At 55.9% G+C, this 13,408-nt stretch overlaps 1 protein-coding gene across 1 annotated transcript in view; it reads right to left on the bottom strand.

Annotated features, from left to right (window-relative positions):
- LOC100550622 (microtubule-actin cross-linking factor 1, isoforms 1/2/3/5) overlaps positions 1–12,581 on the bottom strand; it is a gene marked incomplete at its 5' end in the record, with an annotated part of 20,896 nt that extends 8,315 nt beyond the window's left edge. Inside the window, 16 exons of the mRNA XM_019622750.1 lie at positions 4–3,494; positions 6,032–6,167; positions 6,580–6,668; positions 6,876–7,028; positions 7,229–7,327; positions 7,909–8,016; positions 8,197–8,280; positions 8,559–8,721; positions 8,878–9,071; positions 9,567–9,705; positions 9,868–10,046; positions 10,273–10,442; positions 10,970–11,153; positions 11,537–11,663; positions 11,781–11,935; positions 12,402–12,581. Coding sequence (XP_019478295.1) covers positions 4–3,494; positions 6,032–6,167; positions 6,580–6,668; positions 6,876–7,028; positions 7,229–7,327; positions 7,909–8,016; positions 8,197–8,280; positions 8,559–8,721; positions 8,878–9,071; positions 9,567–9,705; positions 9,868–10,046; positions 10,273–10,442; positions 10,970–11,153; positions 11,537–11,663; positions 11,781–11,935; positions 12,402–12,581 — 5,651 coding nt within the window. The remainder of the gene's footprint in view (positions 1–3; positions 3,495–6,031; positions 6,168–6,579; positions 6,669–6,875; positions 7,029–7,228; positions 7,328–7,908; positions 8,017–8,196; positions 8,281–8,558; positions 8,722–8,877; positions 9,072–9,566; positions 9,706–9,867; positions 10,047–10,272; positions 10,443–10,969; positions 11,154–11,536; positions 11,664–11,780; positions 11,936–12,401) is intronic.
- Positions 12,582–13,408: the final 827 nt, after the last annotated feature.

Below are 13,408 nucleotides of genomic sequence, written 5' to 3'. Positions count from 1 at the left end.
AGCAGCCCCCGCTGCAGAGCGGCCTGCAGGGACAGCCTGCTGCTGACAGCCCCCTCCACGAAGCCCCCGCTGTCAGCCTGGCCCTGCAGCAGCCGCAGGGTGGGCAGGGGGTCGGCCCTCCCCAGCCGCAGCGCCTCGGCACAGCTCAGCGCCCGGCCCGACGCCTCGTCCCGCACGGCTCTGAAGGGATGCACCTCCAGGTACCTCTGCCCGGACTCAACGTCAATCCTGCACTTCTTCACCATCTCGGCGTAGGGCACAACCACGCAGCTCTCGGGGTCTACGATGCCGTGTTTCAGCTCCGGGGAGGACAGGGCTTTCTGCACCACCTCCTGGGGCAGCAGCCCCTCCTGCGCTGCCCGGCTGAGTGCCATTCTCTGCCCAGAACTGGGATCGATAACGCTTCCAGCCCCAGCCTGGATTTCTTGCACTTTCCTCTGGAATTCCGGACTAACAACCCCTGCTGCCACCGCCCGGGGCAAGGGCAGCTTTTCCTTTGTCACTGGGTGGGTGCATTCCTGCAGGCAAACGCCTTCAGCCTTCGTGAGTTCATTACATAAATCTGCATCGATCAAGTCATGTTTCATTGCGTCACTGACCGAGAGCCTCATCCCGGAGGCGTGGTGAAGGATCCCCCCGCCAGCAATCTGCCTGGTCAACAGCTGAAATGCTTTTTCTCTCTCAAGGAGCCCTCTTTCAACAGCCTGTGCAACAGTCAAAGGCTGCTTGGTTTTGGGATCCACAATCCCGCTGGTTTCAGCCTGTAAGCGAAGGAGCTTCTGCCTGGTGGCCTCATCGGTGCTTTTCCCTTTGGAAGCCTTCTCCAGCTTGACCAGCTCCTTCTGACTCGCTGGCTCTATGAGGCCGAGGTTTGAAGCCAAAGTGACCGACACCTTTTTGCCACGTTTCAGGTCGACGATCCCCCCGGTAACCACCTGCCCCTCCAGGAGCCTCATCGCCGTCTCCCTGTCCAGAAGGCCAACGGCAGCAGCGTCCTTGACGGAGTAGACAAAGTTATTGCCCGGGTCCAGAACACCGCTGATGGCTTTGTCAGACGTGAGCACCTTCTGGAGAAGCTGCTCATCCATCAGACCTTCTTCAATGACATCCTCAGTGGTTAAAGACTCACGTGTGTGCGAGTCAAAGAAGCCACTGAACATCTTCATTTTCTCCATCAGCTTCACAGCCGTGTGGCCGGGCACCGCACCGCAGGCCACAGCTTCGTTCAGAAGAAGAGTTCTGCCCATCTGCTCACACAAAATGCCGCCGCTCTGGAGCTGCATCTGCAGCGTTTCCAGAACATCCCCGTCCCGATCCGAGGGCCGTGGCAGGGCTGCATCACCAACGCTCTCACCACCCAACACCTTTTCCCTCGGTCCCTCTTCCACGTGCAATACGCTCGCAGTATTTTCAGTGCACTCCATTTGCTCAGCCTCTGCAGTTCTGGTGAGCACAGCCTCCTCTCCTCCCAGAGTGCCGTTCTGAGCCGTCTCCTCATTCCAGAAGTAAATCTCTCCAACACCTTCTGCCTCTAATTCAGGCTCCTTCGCGCCTCCAGATCTCCCTGCCACGACTTCCAGTCTCTCTCTGCTTGCACAAATAGGCACCACCAAGTGGCTCTCGCTTTTCACAACACCTGCCCCGGTTTCCAATGCCCTCTTCTGATCTTTGATGTCTTCCAGTCCATCTGCTGCAATGGGTTTGGACTCTTCTGCTTTAATGATCATTTCCTCTGTTTCTCTGAATCCACTGCCAGATTTGCAGGGCTGTCCTGGCATGGATAATTTTACCTGATGCTTCTCCTTGCCTGTAGAAGCTATTTGCTCTCTCCCAGATCTGGCATCAGTTTCACTTCGGGTGGTGGCCCGTTCAGTACAAACCTGCCCTTGCTCCTCCACATGCAGATCATCTCCTGCGCGGTCCAACAGGAGCCTTCCAGGTCCCATCCCCACCTCCCCGTTCTCCAAAGTGGATCTGGGAGGCAGGGTCTTTTTGCTTCCTTCCTGCAGAGGAGCAAGCTGCAGCTCAAGCTGCTGCACAGCCACACCGTTGCAAGGCTCACTTTCAAGAACTGCAGTTTCCTTTGTCTCCTCAAAGCTCTCATCCTCTTCCAGTGGGTGTGCACAGGATCCATTTTCTTGGGTTTGGATGAGGTCTTTAGTGAGGTTGCTCAACTCTCCATCTACTAAGAGCAGCTTCTGCCCGTCGTGGATGTTGATGTAGCTGTGGGTCATCAAGTGGAACATCAGCTTTTCATCATCACCCCTCAGCTCAGGGTCCCTCTGTCCCTGGTGCCCCCCAGAGGAGCTCCTGCTTGCCAGCTGCACGCTGCCCATCACATCAGGTATCACCATGGATTTCAGCTTCTTTGCCACATCTCTTTCTAAGATGCCATGTTCCACCGCTTTCTTCCAGGACAACACCTCAGTGGTTTCTGGTATAAAGACAGCCTTAATGAGCTGCCTCTTCCTGAGAATCTTGTAAGCCAGCTCTGTAGACAGGATCCCTTGCTCTAAAGCACCTGCAGCTGGGACAACCTCCCCTGTCTCCGGCCACAAGAGCCCCATGAAGGACCGGAGGGATTCCAGGATCACCAAAGCAAGCCGTGGTGCTACCAACTCTTTCCTTACAGCTTCATCAACTGTCAGTCTCTCTCCTGTGGCTGCATCAATGATGCCACCTGTCTGAAGCTGCCGGATTAGAAGCGTGCATGCCAGATCCTGGTCAATTAAATTATGTCTCACAGCCTCGTCCACAGCCAGCCTGTGCCCTGTCCTGGGGTCAACAATGCCACCAGCAAAAAGCTGGGCTTCCAGCAGCCTCACCGTCACCTGTCTGTCTATCAGCCCTTCCTGGACAGCACGGAAGATGCTGACTTTTCTGCCTGATTTCAGGCTCACCATCCCACCTGCCAGCTGCTTGACCGGGAGAAACCTCAGTCCAGTGTCTTGGTGGAGGATGCATCGCTGCAAGAGCTCAGATAGGTTGATTTTCTCAGCAGTGTTGGGGTCAATCAAATCCTTATTACTCTCCAGGTGGGACAGCAGCCTGGAGTAAAGCTGGGGAGGAAGGAGCCTCTCTTGCACAGCCTTCTGCATGCTGATTCTGCCCTGATGGGTTTTAAAGCCGCCGGTGACAAGTTCAACCTCGAGAATCTTTAGCCCAGTGCTCTCACTAATCCTCCCCTCTTCTACCGCAGCAGCAGCAGGTAGGAGCTGCCTCCCTTCGCGTCGGACTTCATGCACCTGCTGGAGAGCATCCTTCAGCTCCCGCAGCACATGGAAAGTCCTGAGGTTGATGATGTCTCTTGCCAGACCTTCCTCCAAGGAGAGTTTTTCACCAGTCTCTGGAAGAACCAAGTCGGATGTGATCACCTGAGCCTCTAAGAGGACGAGGCCGGTCTCCTGATCTATAAGACCTCTCTGCATTGCACCAAAGACAGGGAATATTTCTACCGTCCCAAGGTCGATCACTCCTGCCACTGCTTCGCTGACCTGGAACAGAAAAAGAAGGACAAGAATCAAACCAAAATCAAGCATTTCCAGCACTCAGATTGCATGAGGTCAAGGGAGTGGACCAAAAAAAACCAAACAGGCCCAAGAGCTACTCCCAAAGTGTCTGAAGTGCAACTCCAAAGGTATCCCAGCACACGCATTGGTGCATTTGATAGCTTTCAGGCTCCAGCAAGTATTGATGCTCAGCTAGTCCATCACCAAAGGCAGCACCAAAATGCTTCCAACATCCATTACCACCAGTAACGCAGCAAAGCAGCAAGCAGCAACACCCAGAAGCGTTCCTAATGCTCCACGGAGCAACAGGGAAGGAAACTGACACAGACACCAAAGCTGTTCCACAACTCAAGTTTTAAAAACAGAAAGATGACACGAATCCCACTTCATACTAACAGAGAATAGCCCCAGAAGATGTCCCTTCAGGGCAGGTAGGAACCTCTTCCAGTGCAGTTTCCACCCTGACTTCTGCCATGCTCAAATCCGGCCCTTCTGTGCCAGGCGCCCAGGGAACACCACAGGCCTTGAGCTCCCAGCAGCACTGACCAGCCATGCACTGGGCACAGGCACTGCCCCTGGCATGCACAGCAGCTCCCCAAGCATGTCCAACTGCTCTGCCCTATGCCAGCCCCTAGCTGTGCTCTGTGGGGGCAAGGGAAGAAACACAAAAAGCTGTAATTCCCAGCACGGGGACAGTGACTGGCTTGGGACTTTGGTATTTCTGGAGGGGCTTTTTTTGCAGGGAAGGTGAGAACTAATGGCAAAGAGTAACAGCACTCTGGACCTTTTGATTTCTCCCAGCTGGTGTAGAGTTGATTCAAGCACTGTGTTATTTCTGTTATTCCGGTGGGGAGGAGTGATTCTGCATCACAGAACCCCAGGAGCAGTGGGGCCAGCAGCCCTGGCCCTTAGAGCTGCCCAGTGCCCCCCACCATGGAGCAGGTGGGTGTGCTGGGAACACCAACCAGCACTGCCAGACTCAGACACACACCTTCAGAGATGAACAAGCCACGGAAAGACAGAGAAGAAGAGGTGAAAGAGAATGATAAAGGAGGAGATGGGAGGAGGGGAGTAAAAGGCTTTTACTTACCAGAGTTGCAGGGTGTGCCTTGAGCAGTTAAAGACAGAGCCTTATGGAGCAGTTCAGCCGTATCACACACAGTGTAAAGCTTGGTGTTAGCGTCCAGCATGCGACCGTTTTGTTTGCAAAAAGAACCCCCCACACAGGTCGTCCTCTTTCACTCTGTGTGTTTTGTTTGCTTAAGTCCCGGAGGGTTAGTTAAACTTGTAAGCAAGGATGTCAGTTAATCTTAAAAACAGTTGACATGAAACACAAACTGTACAAGGACACATCATGCTCAATTCAGCGCGCTCTGCTTTGCTTTTTTTTTCTTTTTAACTTTATAACGTCTGTCTGACAGTTGGATGTTTCCAGCAAGCAAATGTTAAGAGTCCTTCACGCTCCCTGTACAATGAAGCAACTGCACCCCACGGCAGCCACGCTGCAGCCTCACGGATGGGCCAAGGATCTGCAGCACAGCCCCAGTGCCGGCCCTCACCTCACCTCTTGGGCTGTGAGAGCGTGAGTGAAAGCTGCTCTGATCGGAGCCCCGCCACAAGGACGCGGCCTGAGAGGGCTGGGCAAAGCCTGCACACCGCAGCCGTTTTCCTGCCCACGAGGGAGGAAAAGGGAAAGAGGGAGCGGACCGAGTGCCCTTCCTGCTGCCAGGTGCTCCCAGCCGCCACGGCCGAGCCGCAGCCCAGTGCTGGCTGGGACTCACGGGGAGACGGCCAAAGTGCCGGGGAGGCCGACTCGAGGGGAGATGCTGCGCTGGGAGGTGACGGCTGCAGATCTCAGATGAGTCCATGGCCTGCTGGAACAGGGCTTCACTCACCGACCCAGCACCAAAACCAGATCTGAGCAGGTCATTGCTTCAGGGTACAGGGAGCCAGCAAGCAAACACACAAATATATCCACCGACACATGTATATACACTTATAGAACACGTACATGTATATCTGAATGACTGCAGACAGCTGGCACAGAGGCAGGAAGGATGCACCCAGAGCACTGGGGCGTGCGGGGCCCCAAGCAGCCCTGCGGGGCCGGTGGGACAACACAGCCTCCACTTGGGGGGGTCTTCCTTCAGCCAAGACCCCAACAAAGCCCTCATCACGCCGTGAAGCTGCACAGGCAATGTGCCCTGCAGGAAGCCTCCTGCTGTGCCTCCAGCCCTCCTCGTCAGAAGGGCATCACATGGAGGAGGCAGACTGCTGGGGAAGCGCTTTCAGGACTGAAGACCGTTTACCTCTTTGCCCACCATGTGAGCAAGCCAACCCTCTTTCGAGCTCTGACTCAAAGTATTGCAAAGGACAACTCAGTGAGCTGCGCCAGGGCTCCTGCTGGGCCACCAGCCACCAGGCCAGCCCCCAGGTGAGGCCTGGACAGAAAAGATGGGAGGGCAACCACGTGCCAGTGGGTAGCCATGAGACACACAACCAAACAACACCTTTTTCAGTACCTTGTGCTCTGCCTCCTGAGCCAGCTGGCTCTGCAGCTGCTGGAGCTGCTCCGTGGTGTCAGTGCAGAGTGCCTGGTACGTGTCCTTCAGTGCAGCCACCTGAGCTGAAATCTGATCCTTCTCCTGATGGGAAAGCCTGCAAGGGAACGGGAAATCTCTCAGGGGAGCTCCACAAAGTATTTGCCAGCTCCACAGAACAGACATGATCTTCTCCCAAAGGAAAAGGCCAAACCCGCCATGAGTCCCCTCTTCCCACTGCCCTGCTCATTGGAGGGAGAGCAATTGTGCTTGGCAAAGGCTGACCAGCATTATAATGACCAAACCCCCAAATGTACCAAGCTGGATCACCACTGAAGTGTGTAAGTATTGTCTCGACAGTATAAAGGTTTCATATTTCATAGCTGTTGTTGCAGATGAGAAAAAATGGCCCCTTGCTGTGTGGAAATCAGGCGCTGGACTTCAAGGATGTCAGTCCATCAGTGCCCACCCAGGGTAACACAGCTGCCCAGCTGCTGCCACCACCTACCCCTTCCTCAGGTTGAACTCACTTGTGGTTGTGCTTTGCCAGGAAGATTTGTGACGTTTTGATGGCCTCAGAGACCTGTTCCTTCTTTGCAGCCAGCTCCTCATTGAGGGCCTGTTGAAAAAGCAGAAGGAAGCTTAATTCAGCTGTGGAAAAACAGCAGAAGTTAAGCTAAGAGCCTCATGGTTGCCCCCACAGGGATTGTGGTCATGAGAGAGGAAGGACTGCTCTCTTGGAAGCTGAATAACACAGTGACACCAAGAGGACAGGGGACATGTGACATGTGTGGGTCAGAGGTGGGCCCAGAAGGTCCCTGCCCACCTGCTGCTCTGAGATGGACTTCTCGATGTCTCCCAGCTCCCTGCTCCGGGCAGCAGCTGTTCTGCCTTGCACGCTCTGCTTCAGGCCCACAGCCCAGCCCAGGAGCTCCTTCACCTTGTCCACATGCTCTTGCTTCTCCTCCTCCACCACTTTCTGCAAATCGAGGAGAAAGAAAATTGTGTCAAAGGGGTTCCAGATTTCCAGAGTCTCTCAGGAGCAGCACCTGAGACACAACCTGAACGTGGGACTGAAAGCTGAGGGCAGATGTTAGAGAAGCAGAGCAGCAACCCTGCGCTGCTAGGAAGAGAGCCTGAGTGATGTGAATGCAGCTCAGCTCCATGCAGTGCCCTCACCTCCTCCTCCTCCAGCCGCCGCAGAGCATCGCTGATGTACTTGACGTGCTGCGTGGTCAGCGTTACCAGAGCTGTGTATCGAGTGCGCAAATCCATGAACTGCAAAGGAGAGAAGGGCAGCACATCAGTCACAGCCAGCAGAGCTGGTCGCACCGCACTTCACAGCGCATGACACGGACGCAGCACCTCTGCCCTGGAAAGATCCCCAGCGTGGCCCCACTGACGGCAGCAACGCCGGAGGGGAGGGACGTGGCCACGCACTGCATGCTGCACAACACCGGAGCCGAGGGGACCCTCTGGTCACGGACACGGGGCGGGTGCTCAACTCTTACAGAGCGGGCTGTTGGGATCTTTAATTCCACACGGAGCAGACAGGGCCTCTCAAGATCTCATCCCAAAGATGCACACGCAGCAATGCTGCATGGCGCTCTGGTTATTTACCTCGCCGAGCCAACCCCGCTGCATTTGGCCCAGGGGTTCCCAGCAGTCCAGGTACTTCATACCTGGTGCTTAGAGCACTAAGCCACCCTCTCTGGCTATTGGAAAAAACAGCGAGGATGGAAACTGTATTTATCCATCGAGTTCAGCAGAAAGGAGCTCATTTCACAGAGGCTGCTGGGCGGTTGGATGGAGTGGAAGAACCCCCCCACCCCCGGCATGAGGCTCAGACACGTCCCTACCTCCTGAGTGATGGCATCCGAGGAGGACAGCATGCGCCGGCGCTTCATGGGGGATTTCTGCTGCGACTCCACAAACGCACGGTACGTCATGAGCTGCAGCTCATAGTCCTGCAAACACAGCCGGGGCGGGGAGAAGGACGCTGCAGCCACTTCTTTCATACTGGCACCCTCAGAGCTCCAGCTCCTGCTGGCTGCCTGCACACACAGTCACCTCTCCGCTAACCAGGAGGTTAAGAGCAGGCGATGTGCAAACTGTCTCTGTGCCCTGGGTTTAGGAAGGGCCCTTACCTTGACAGCAGCTGAGTACTGCTGGGAGAACTTCTGACACTGGTCCAGCTTGGCTTGATTTTTCTCGATTTCTGCAGCCAAAGCCTTCAAAAAAAAATTCAGAGCAAAAAATGATTGTCAGGACGGCAGCCACAGGTGAAATGTACCAAACTTCAGCTCCTATCTTTTGCCTTCTGGGTGAAGCCTCAGACTCCAATCTTTTACGCACAGCCCATTTCAACCTCAAGGTAAGGAGCTCCTCTGTTTCCCCACCAGTCTTTCAGAATTCATGTTCTCAAGCTCAACGATGAAGGGATTTTAGCAAAAGCAGCTGTGGTCAGGGCAGTGAGCTCGCTGTCAGACGCCCCACGCTCCCATCTCACCGTTTGCTGGCTCAGCTGCTCTGACAGCACCCGGCTGTCCTCCGCCTGCCCGGGTTTCATCAGCTCCTGCTGGGCGGTGATCTCCTCGATCCACTGGATGAGGGCCCTGTGGCACTGGCGGTAATCGCTCAGCACCTCCTGGATGCTCTCCAGCTCTGTGTGGCTGAAAGCAGAATGGAGATCAGAGGGGCGAAACCCCGCCGCAGGTTAGAGGGGTACCCCAGTCACCCCAGGCCCCTACTGGTGCGAAGAAGCCTGACCCAAGCCCTCAGCTGAAGCACGAAAACAGATCTGGGAATGGAAGCAGGAGGTTTCTCACCGGGTCTCGATCTGGGCGCAGGCTCTCTGCCAGCGGTCCCACAGCTGGCTCCCCTTCTCCTGGTAGCGCTCGAGGTCGATGCTGCGCTCCTGTCTCAGCTGGTACAGCCGCTCCCCCACTGCCTTCGCCTTCGCCATCTCCTCCTCTAACACGGAGAACACCGAGTTCTTGCCCTTCACTTCCCCGAGCCATTGCTTCAAAAACAATACAAGGCAGCTCACATTTAACGTCACAGAAAGCGGAGCACAGAGCTTCACCTAAGGCTGTCATTAAATCAGAGAGCCCTCTGTTCTGCAGCTGCAAAGCGAGCGAAGGAGCTCATCCTCCCGGGCTGCACCACCTGCAGTGTCTACAGGCTGACTGCAGACCTGGGAGATGCCAACAGGAGGGAGCACATTCCCAGCCTGGAGCAGGTCTGATTGGTTCAGCAGCCCCTGTCCTCGTGCAGCAGAACACACAGCTGCTAAGAGGTTGGCACGCATCAGCACGTGCCTACAAGTGGAAGCACAAGGCCATGGCTGCTCCTTTATCTTTACAATGAAATAAGGGAGACAAGTCCTCCCAGTAGCTATTTTGGACAGGAGAAACAGCACACAATGTAAATTCAGCAGAGAAAGGGAAGGAATCTGCTCGACAAACAGAGCATTGGCTGGTTTCTCTGTGCACTCTTTGAAGTGAGCAGCACCAACCTGCAGGGCACTTCTGTGCGCCTGAATTGCTGTCAGGTCAGCCGGGACAGCCTCCTCCTGGCTCAGCTTCACCTCATATCCCTTCACCAGAGACTCTGCTCCTTGGGTGTTACGAATGATAATATCAACCGTCTTCAGCCTGGCAAGTCAGAGAGAGGCAGCACAATGACATCCCACTTTTGGCAGAGATCCTCTCGGCTGCGAGGCGGTTTGCGCCCCGAGTCACAACACAGACGGTTGTGTCAGAGGACCAGAAGGAAGGTCAGCAGCAGAACCACACACAGAGGCAGGCCCCACTCACTTGTCCAGGTAGACAGAGGACAGCCCGTACGTCTGCTCCATCTTGGTCACCAGCAAGTCGAGCTCAGCTCGCAGGCGCGGGGTGCTGGGGCCGCTGGGTGCTTTGCTGAGGAAGCTGCAGCAGCGCTCCGAAACGCAGCGCAGGTCAGACTTCAGCCGCTGCAGATCGTCCTGTGTGCGCTGCGGGAGGAAGGAGAGAAGGTGAAAGGAGTGCCAAAACAGGCAGAGAAGAGCAGGCGGCGAAGGAGACGGGGTGAGATGGAGCAGGAAGCCCACTTGGTTTTGTCTGTGCAGGAAGTTCCCTTCGAGCCCCACACCCGCTGCCCACACGTTCGGCACAGCGGGGTCACAGCTGCTGCAGGCACGCGCGGAGGGCAGCACCCAGCATCCCCAGCTGGGGACCGACCTCCTGCTCGGCGATGCGGATGGTGTTCTCCTGGATGCTGTCACCATCTGCTCGGCTGCTGCTGGGGGACTGGATGCGGCCCACGAGTCTCTGCTCGCACTCCTCCAGGCGCAGGCGGATGTTCTGGAGCTCAGAGAGATACGTCCTGGCCACTGTCTCGTCCTTGTCTTCTGCAAATCGGGGACAAACCGAAAGAGCAGCTCACAGCCCCGCTCAGTACCTGCTCGGAGCCCACCGTGCTGGCAGTGCGGTGCTGAGGCCTTTGCTCAGGCGGAAAACAAGAGAATCAGATCTTCTCGTTGCAATGGAGTGAGAACAGGTCCAGCACAGGACACCGCACCAAGACCCACATCCTAACGGGACTGAGCTCTGAGCAGTGGGACTGCGGCTGCCTCATCCGTTTTGTTAGCAGACCGACCGCAGGAAGGACACATCCCGAGTAGTGACAAGCCTGTCTCTGGCAGTGGTAGGGGAAGAGGGCTCTGCATTAACCTGGGGCTGCAAAGCCAAGCCTGTGCTGTGGGAACATTACTGGACAAAGGCCGAATCTTTGAATGGATGGAGGAATAAATAGAGCAGCTGTTCACAATGCCATCCAGCTAGCTCAAGACAGATGAGAAAATGAAGCTGTCCCATAAATCCTTTGTTTATTGGTCCCCACAGCTCCTAGTTAATCCATCAGCCCTGCGGAGCTCACCATTCTCCATGGACTCCAGCAGCTGCTGGATGTGCTCCTTGGAAGACTCCACTTCTTCCTCCAGGCGCAGACGGTCTGACACTGAGAAGAGCTCGGAGTCGCGGCTGTCCTGCAGGAAGTCCTCATAGTGTGCCTGGAGGCTCCTCAGCGCCTGCTGGCACTCCCCCTGCGCCAGGGAGCGGAGCTGCAAGGGGAAAAGCAGCACATCCATCACGGGATCACAGCCTGCAGGTCGCCGAAGCCTCCGTGCCTCCATCACCTCCATTTGCTCTTTAGAGCAGAACAGGAGAGCTCCCCCATGTCAGCCCCCTCCATCATTGCTCATCCCTAACGAAATGCTCGGTCCACAATCAATCCCTTATCCTTATTACGACTCAGCGCAAACTGTGGGTGTTCTTTTTAATGGGAAAAACTGCAATCACTCTGTGCTGAGCCCCCGGGCTCAGGTTCTGCCATCGCCCCACGTCGCTGCAGGTCCTGGCAGCCCCTGCTCTTCACCTTCACACTCCCTTCTCCCCAGCACCGTGTGAGTGTGCAGCAGCGCAGGCACTGAAGTTTCTACCGCACCTTTTCCATGCTGAAGCTCTGCACCAAGGCTATGTCCTTCCGCAGGTAGTTCCAGGAGATGAGGCTCTTTGTGTTCATGTGGAGCTGGTGCCAGAGAGCCATCACTTTCTGGTACAACTGTTCCACCCTGCGATGGGAATGAGCGGCTCCATCAGCCCCAGTCCTCCCGGCACATCAGCCCTAACCCCACTCTTTGCACAGGAGGTCTCTGCACCCCTGGGCCCTACCCCCGGCAGCAGGTTACCTGTTGGCCATCTCGATGGCCTCTTTGTTGGGAGGGGGGATCAGGAAGCACACGGAGGGCACCATGGCCTCGTTTCCCGTGGGGCTGATCACCTTCCACTTCGTTCTCTGCGAGTTGTCCTCCAGCACGCACTCGTCGTTCCGGCAGATGGTGATCTGCAGTGGCACCAACAACAAACACGCAGCCCGTCAGTGGGGCTGCACCCACCTGCGGCTCACACCCCTCCTGCAGGCTCACATCCCCTTCAATCCCTGCAGCTGATCGAGCAAAAGCACGAGACACTGCCAAGTGGAGCAGCACATCCATGTCTGGAGAGGAAGGGGCCAGGAAGCGGAGCTGGCTGCCACACATGCTGCTTTGGCTGAGGCTGATGAAGCCCATCCTCCCTGGGGAAAAGGACTTTAACTCCTTCCCAGAATAAACCTGAGATGTGGAAGTCTCCTCCAGGAAGAACAGCCGGCTCCTTCCCTCCTCCTCTCTTCCCACTGCATCCCTGATTTTCATTGACAGACACCACAAAACTAGTTCTAAACCCTCGCAGGCACTTCTCCCCTGCCACGCTGTGCCCTCCCACTCAAAGCCGGGCTCAAACCCACACAGCCTTCCCCTCCCAGCCCTCACCTCGATCTGCCGATAGTCGCACACAGCCTTGATGGGGATGGTGCTCTTCACCAGGTGCTCCGGGTTCCTGGGCCGGAGCTGAACGATGCTCTTGGATCGTCCCACCAGGCTGGCGACGGAGCTCTTCGACTGGATGAGCTGCTCCTTCTCATCCTGGCAGGGAGAAGGACAAAGCACAGGTTACTCAATGAGCAGAAGGAGGAAGAGAAAGAGGTGGAGGAGGAGGAAGAGGAGAGGTTTCTTAAGACATCACAGCACCCCCACCCCAACGCTGCCCTTCCAGAGCTATGCTGGGACTGCAGGGGCTGGACAAGCATTGGGACATCAGAGCTGCTGCCTGCCCAGCATGGGGAAAAGGGACTGGGAGAGATGGATGGGAGGAAAGATGGAAGGGAGAAGCCTTCAGACCAGGGGTGGGACCTCTCCACTACTCCTCCTGCTGCCCCCATGCACACCTCTGGCTCAGGCTCTTAGGACAAGAGAGCACCGTCTTTCAAAAGGGAAAAAAAAGAACACAGTATACACCAAAATTAATGTCCCAGGAGGTTTTACGTGGCAAAGAGCAGGACAAGCCCCAGCCCAAAGCCAGGGGTGCTTGGTTGCCTGGAAGAGACACCACAGAAGCATGCTCCCTCTTCTAAAGCAAAGAACGGAGGTGTGTTTATATCAACGGCTGGAATAGGGGCACAACAGCTGATCTACAGCTCAGGAGATGCGATCAGCAGGGGTGATGGCACAGGTCTCTGGATGTGGGCAGAAATCTGTTGGTGGGAGGAACTGCTGTACCCGACCCCCTGCATGATGGGGTGACCCAGGGGTTGGTGGCAAAGCTCCCATGGACAGGACAGGGACGCGTGCGGCTCACGGGCGGCTTGGGGGATTGGTCACAGCTCGCTGGCACAAAGGCTAAAGAGGATCCCAGAACAATGCTGTCCCTCATGCTTTGTACTCTCAGGGTTGGTTAGTGTGCTATGAACAGTGCGGGATAATTTAATGGTAAAAGGAAA

Source organism: Meleagris gallopavo, chromosome 25 (genome assembly GCF_000146605.3).
Source record: "Meleagris gallopavo isolate NT-WF06-2002-E0010 breed Aviagen turkey brand Nicholas breeding stock chromosome 25, Turkey_5.1, whole genome shotgun sequence".
Classification (NCBI taxonomy): Eukaryota; Metazoa; Chordata; class Aves; order Galliformes; family Phasianidae; genus Meleagris; species Meleagris gallopavo.
This window is presented reverse-complemented; position numbering and strand designations above follow the sequence as displayed.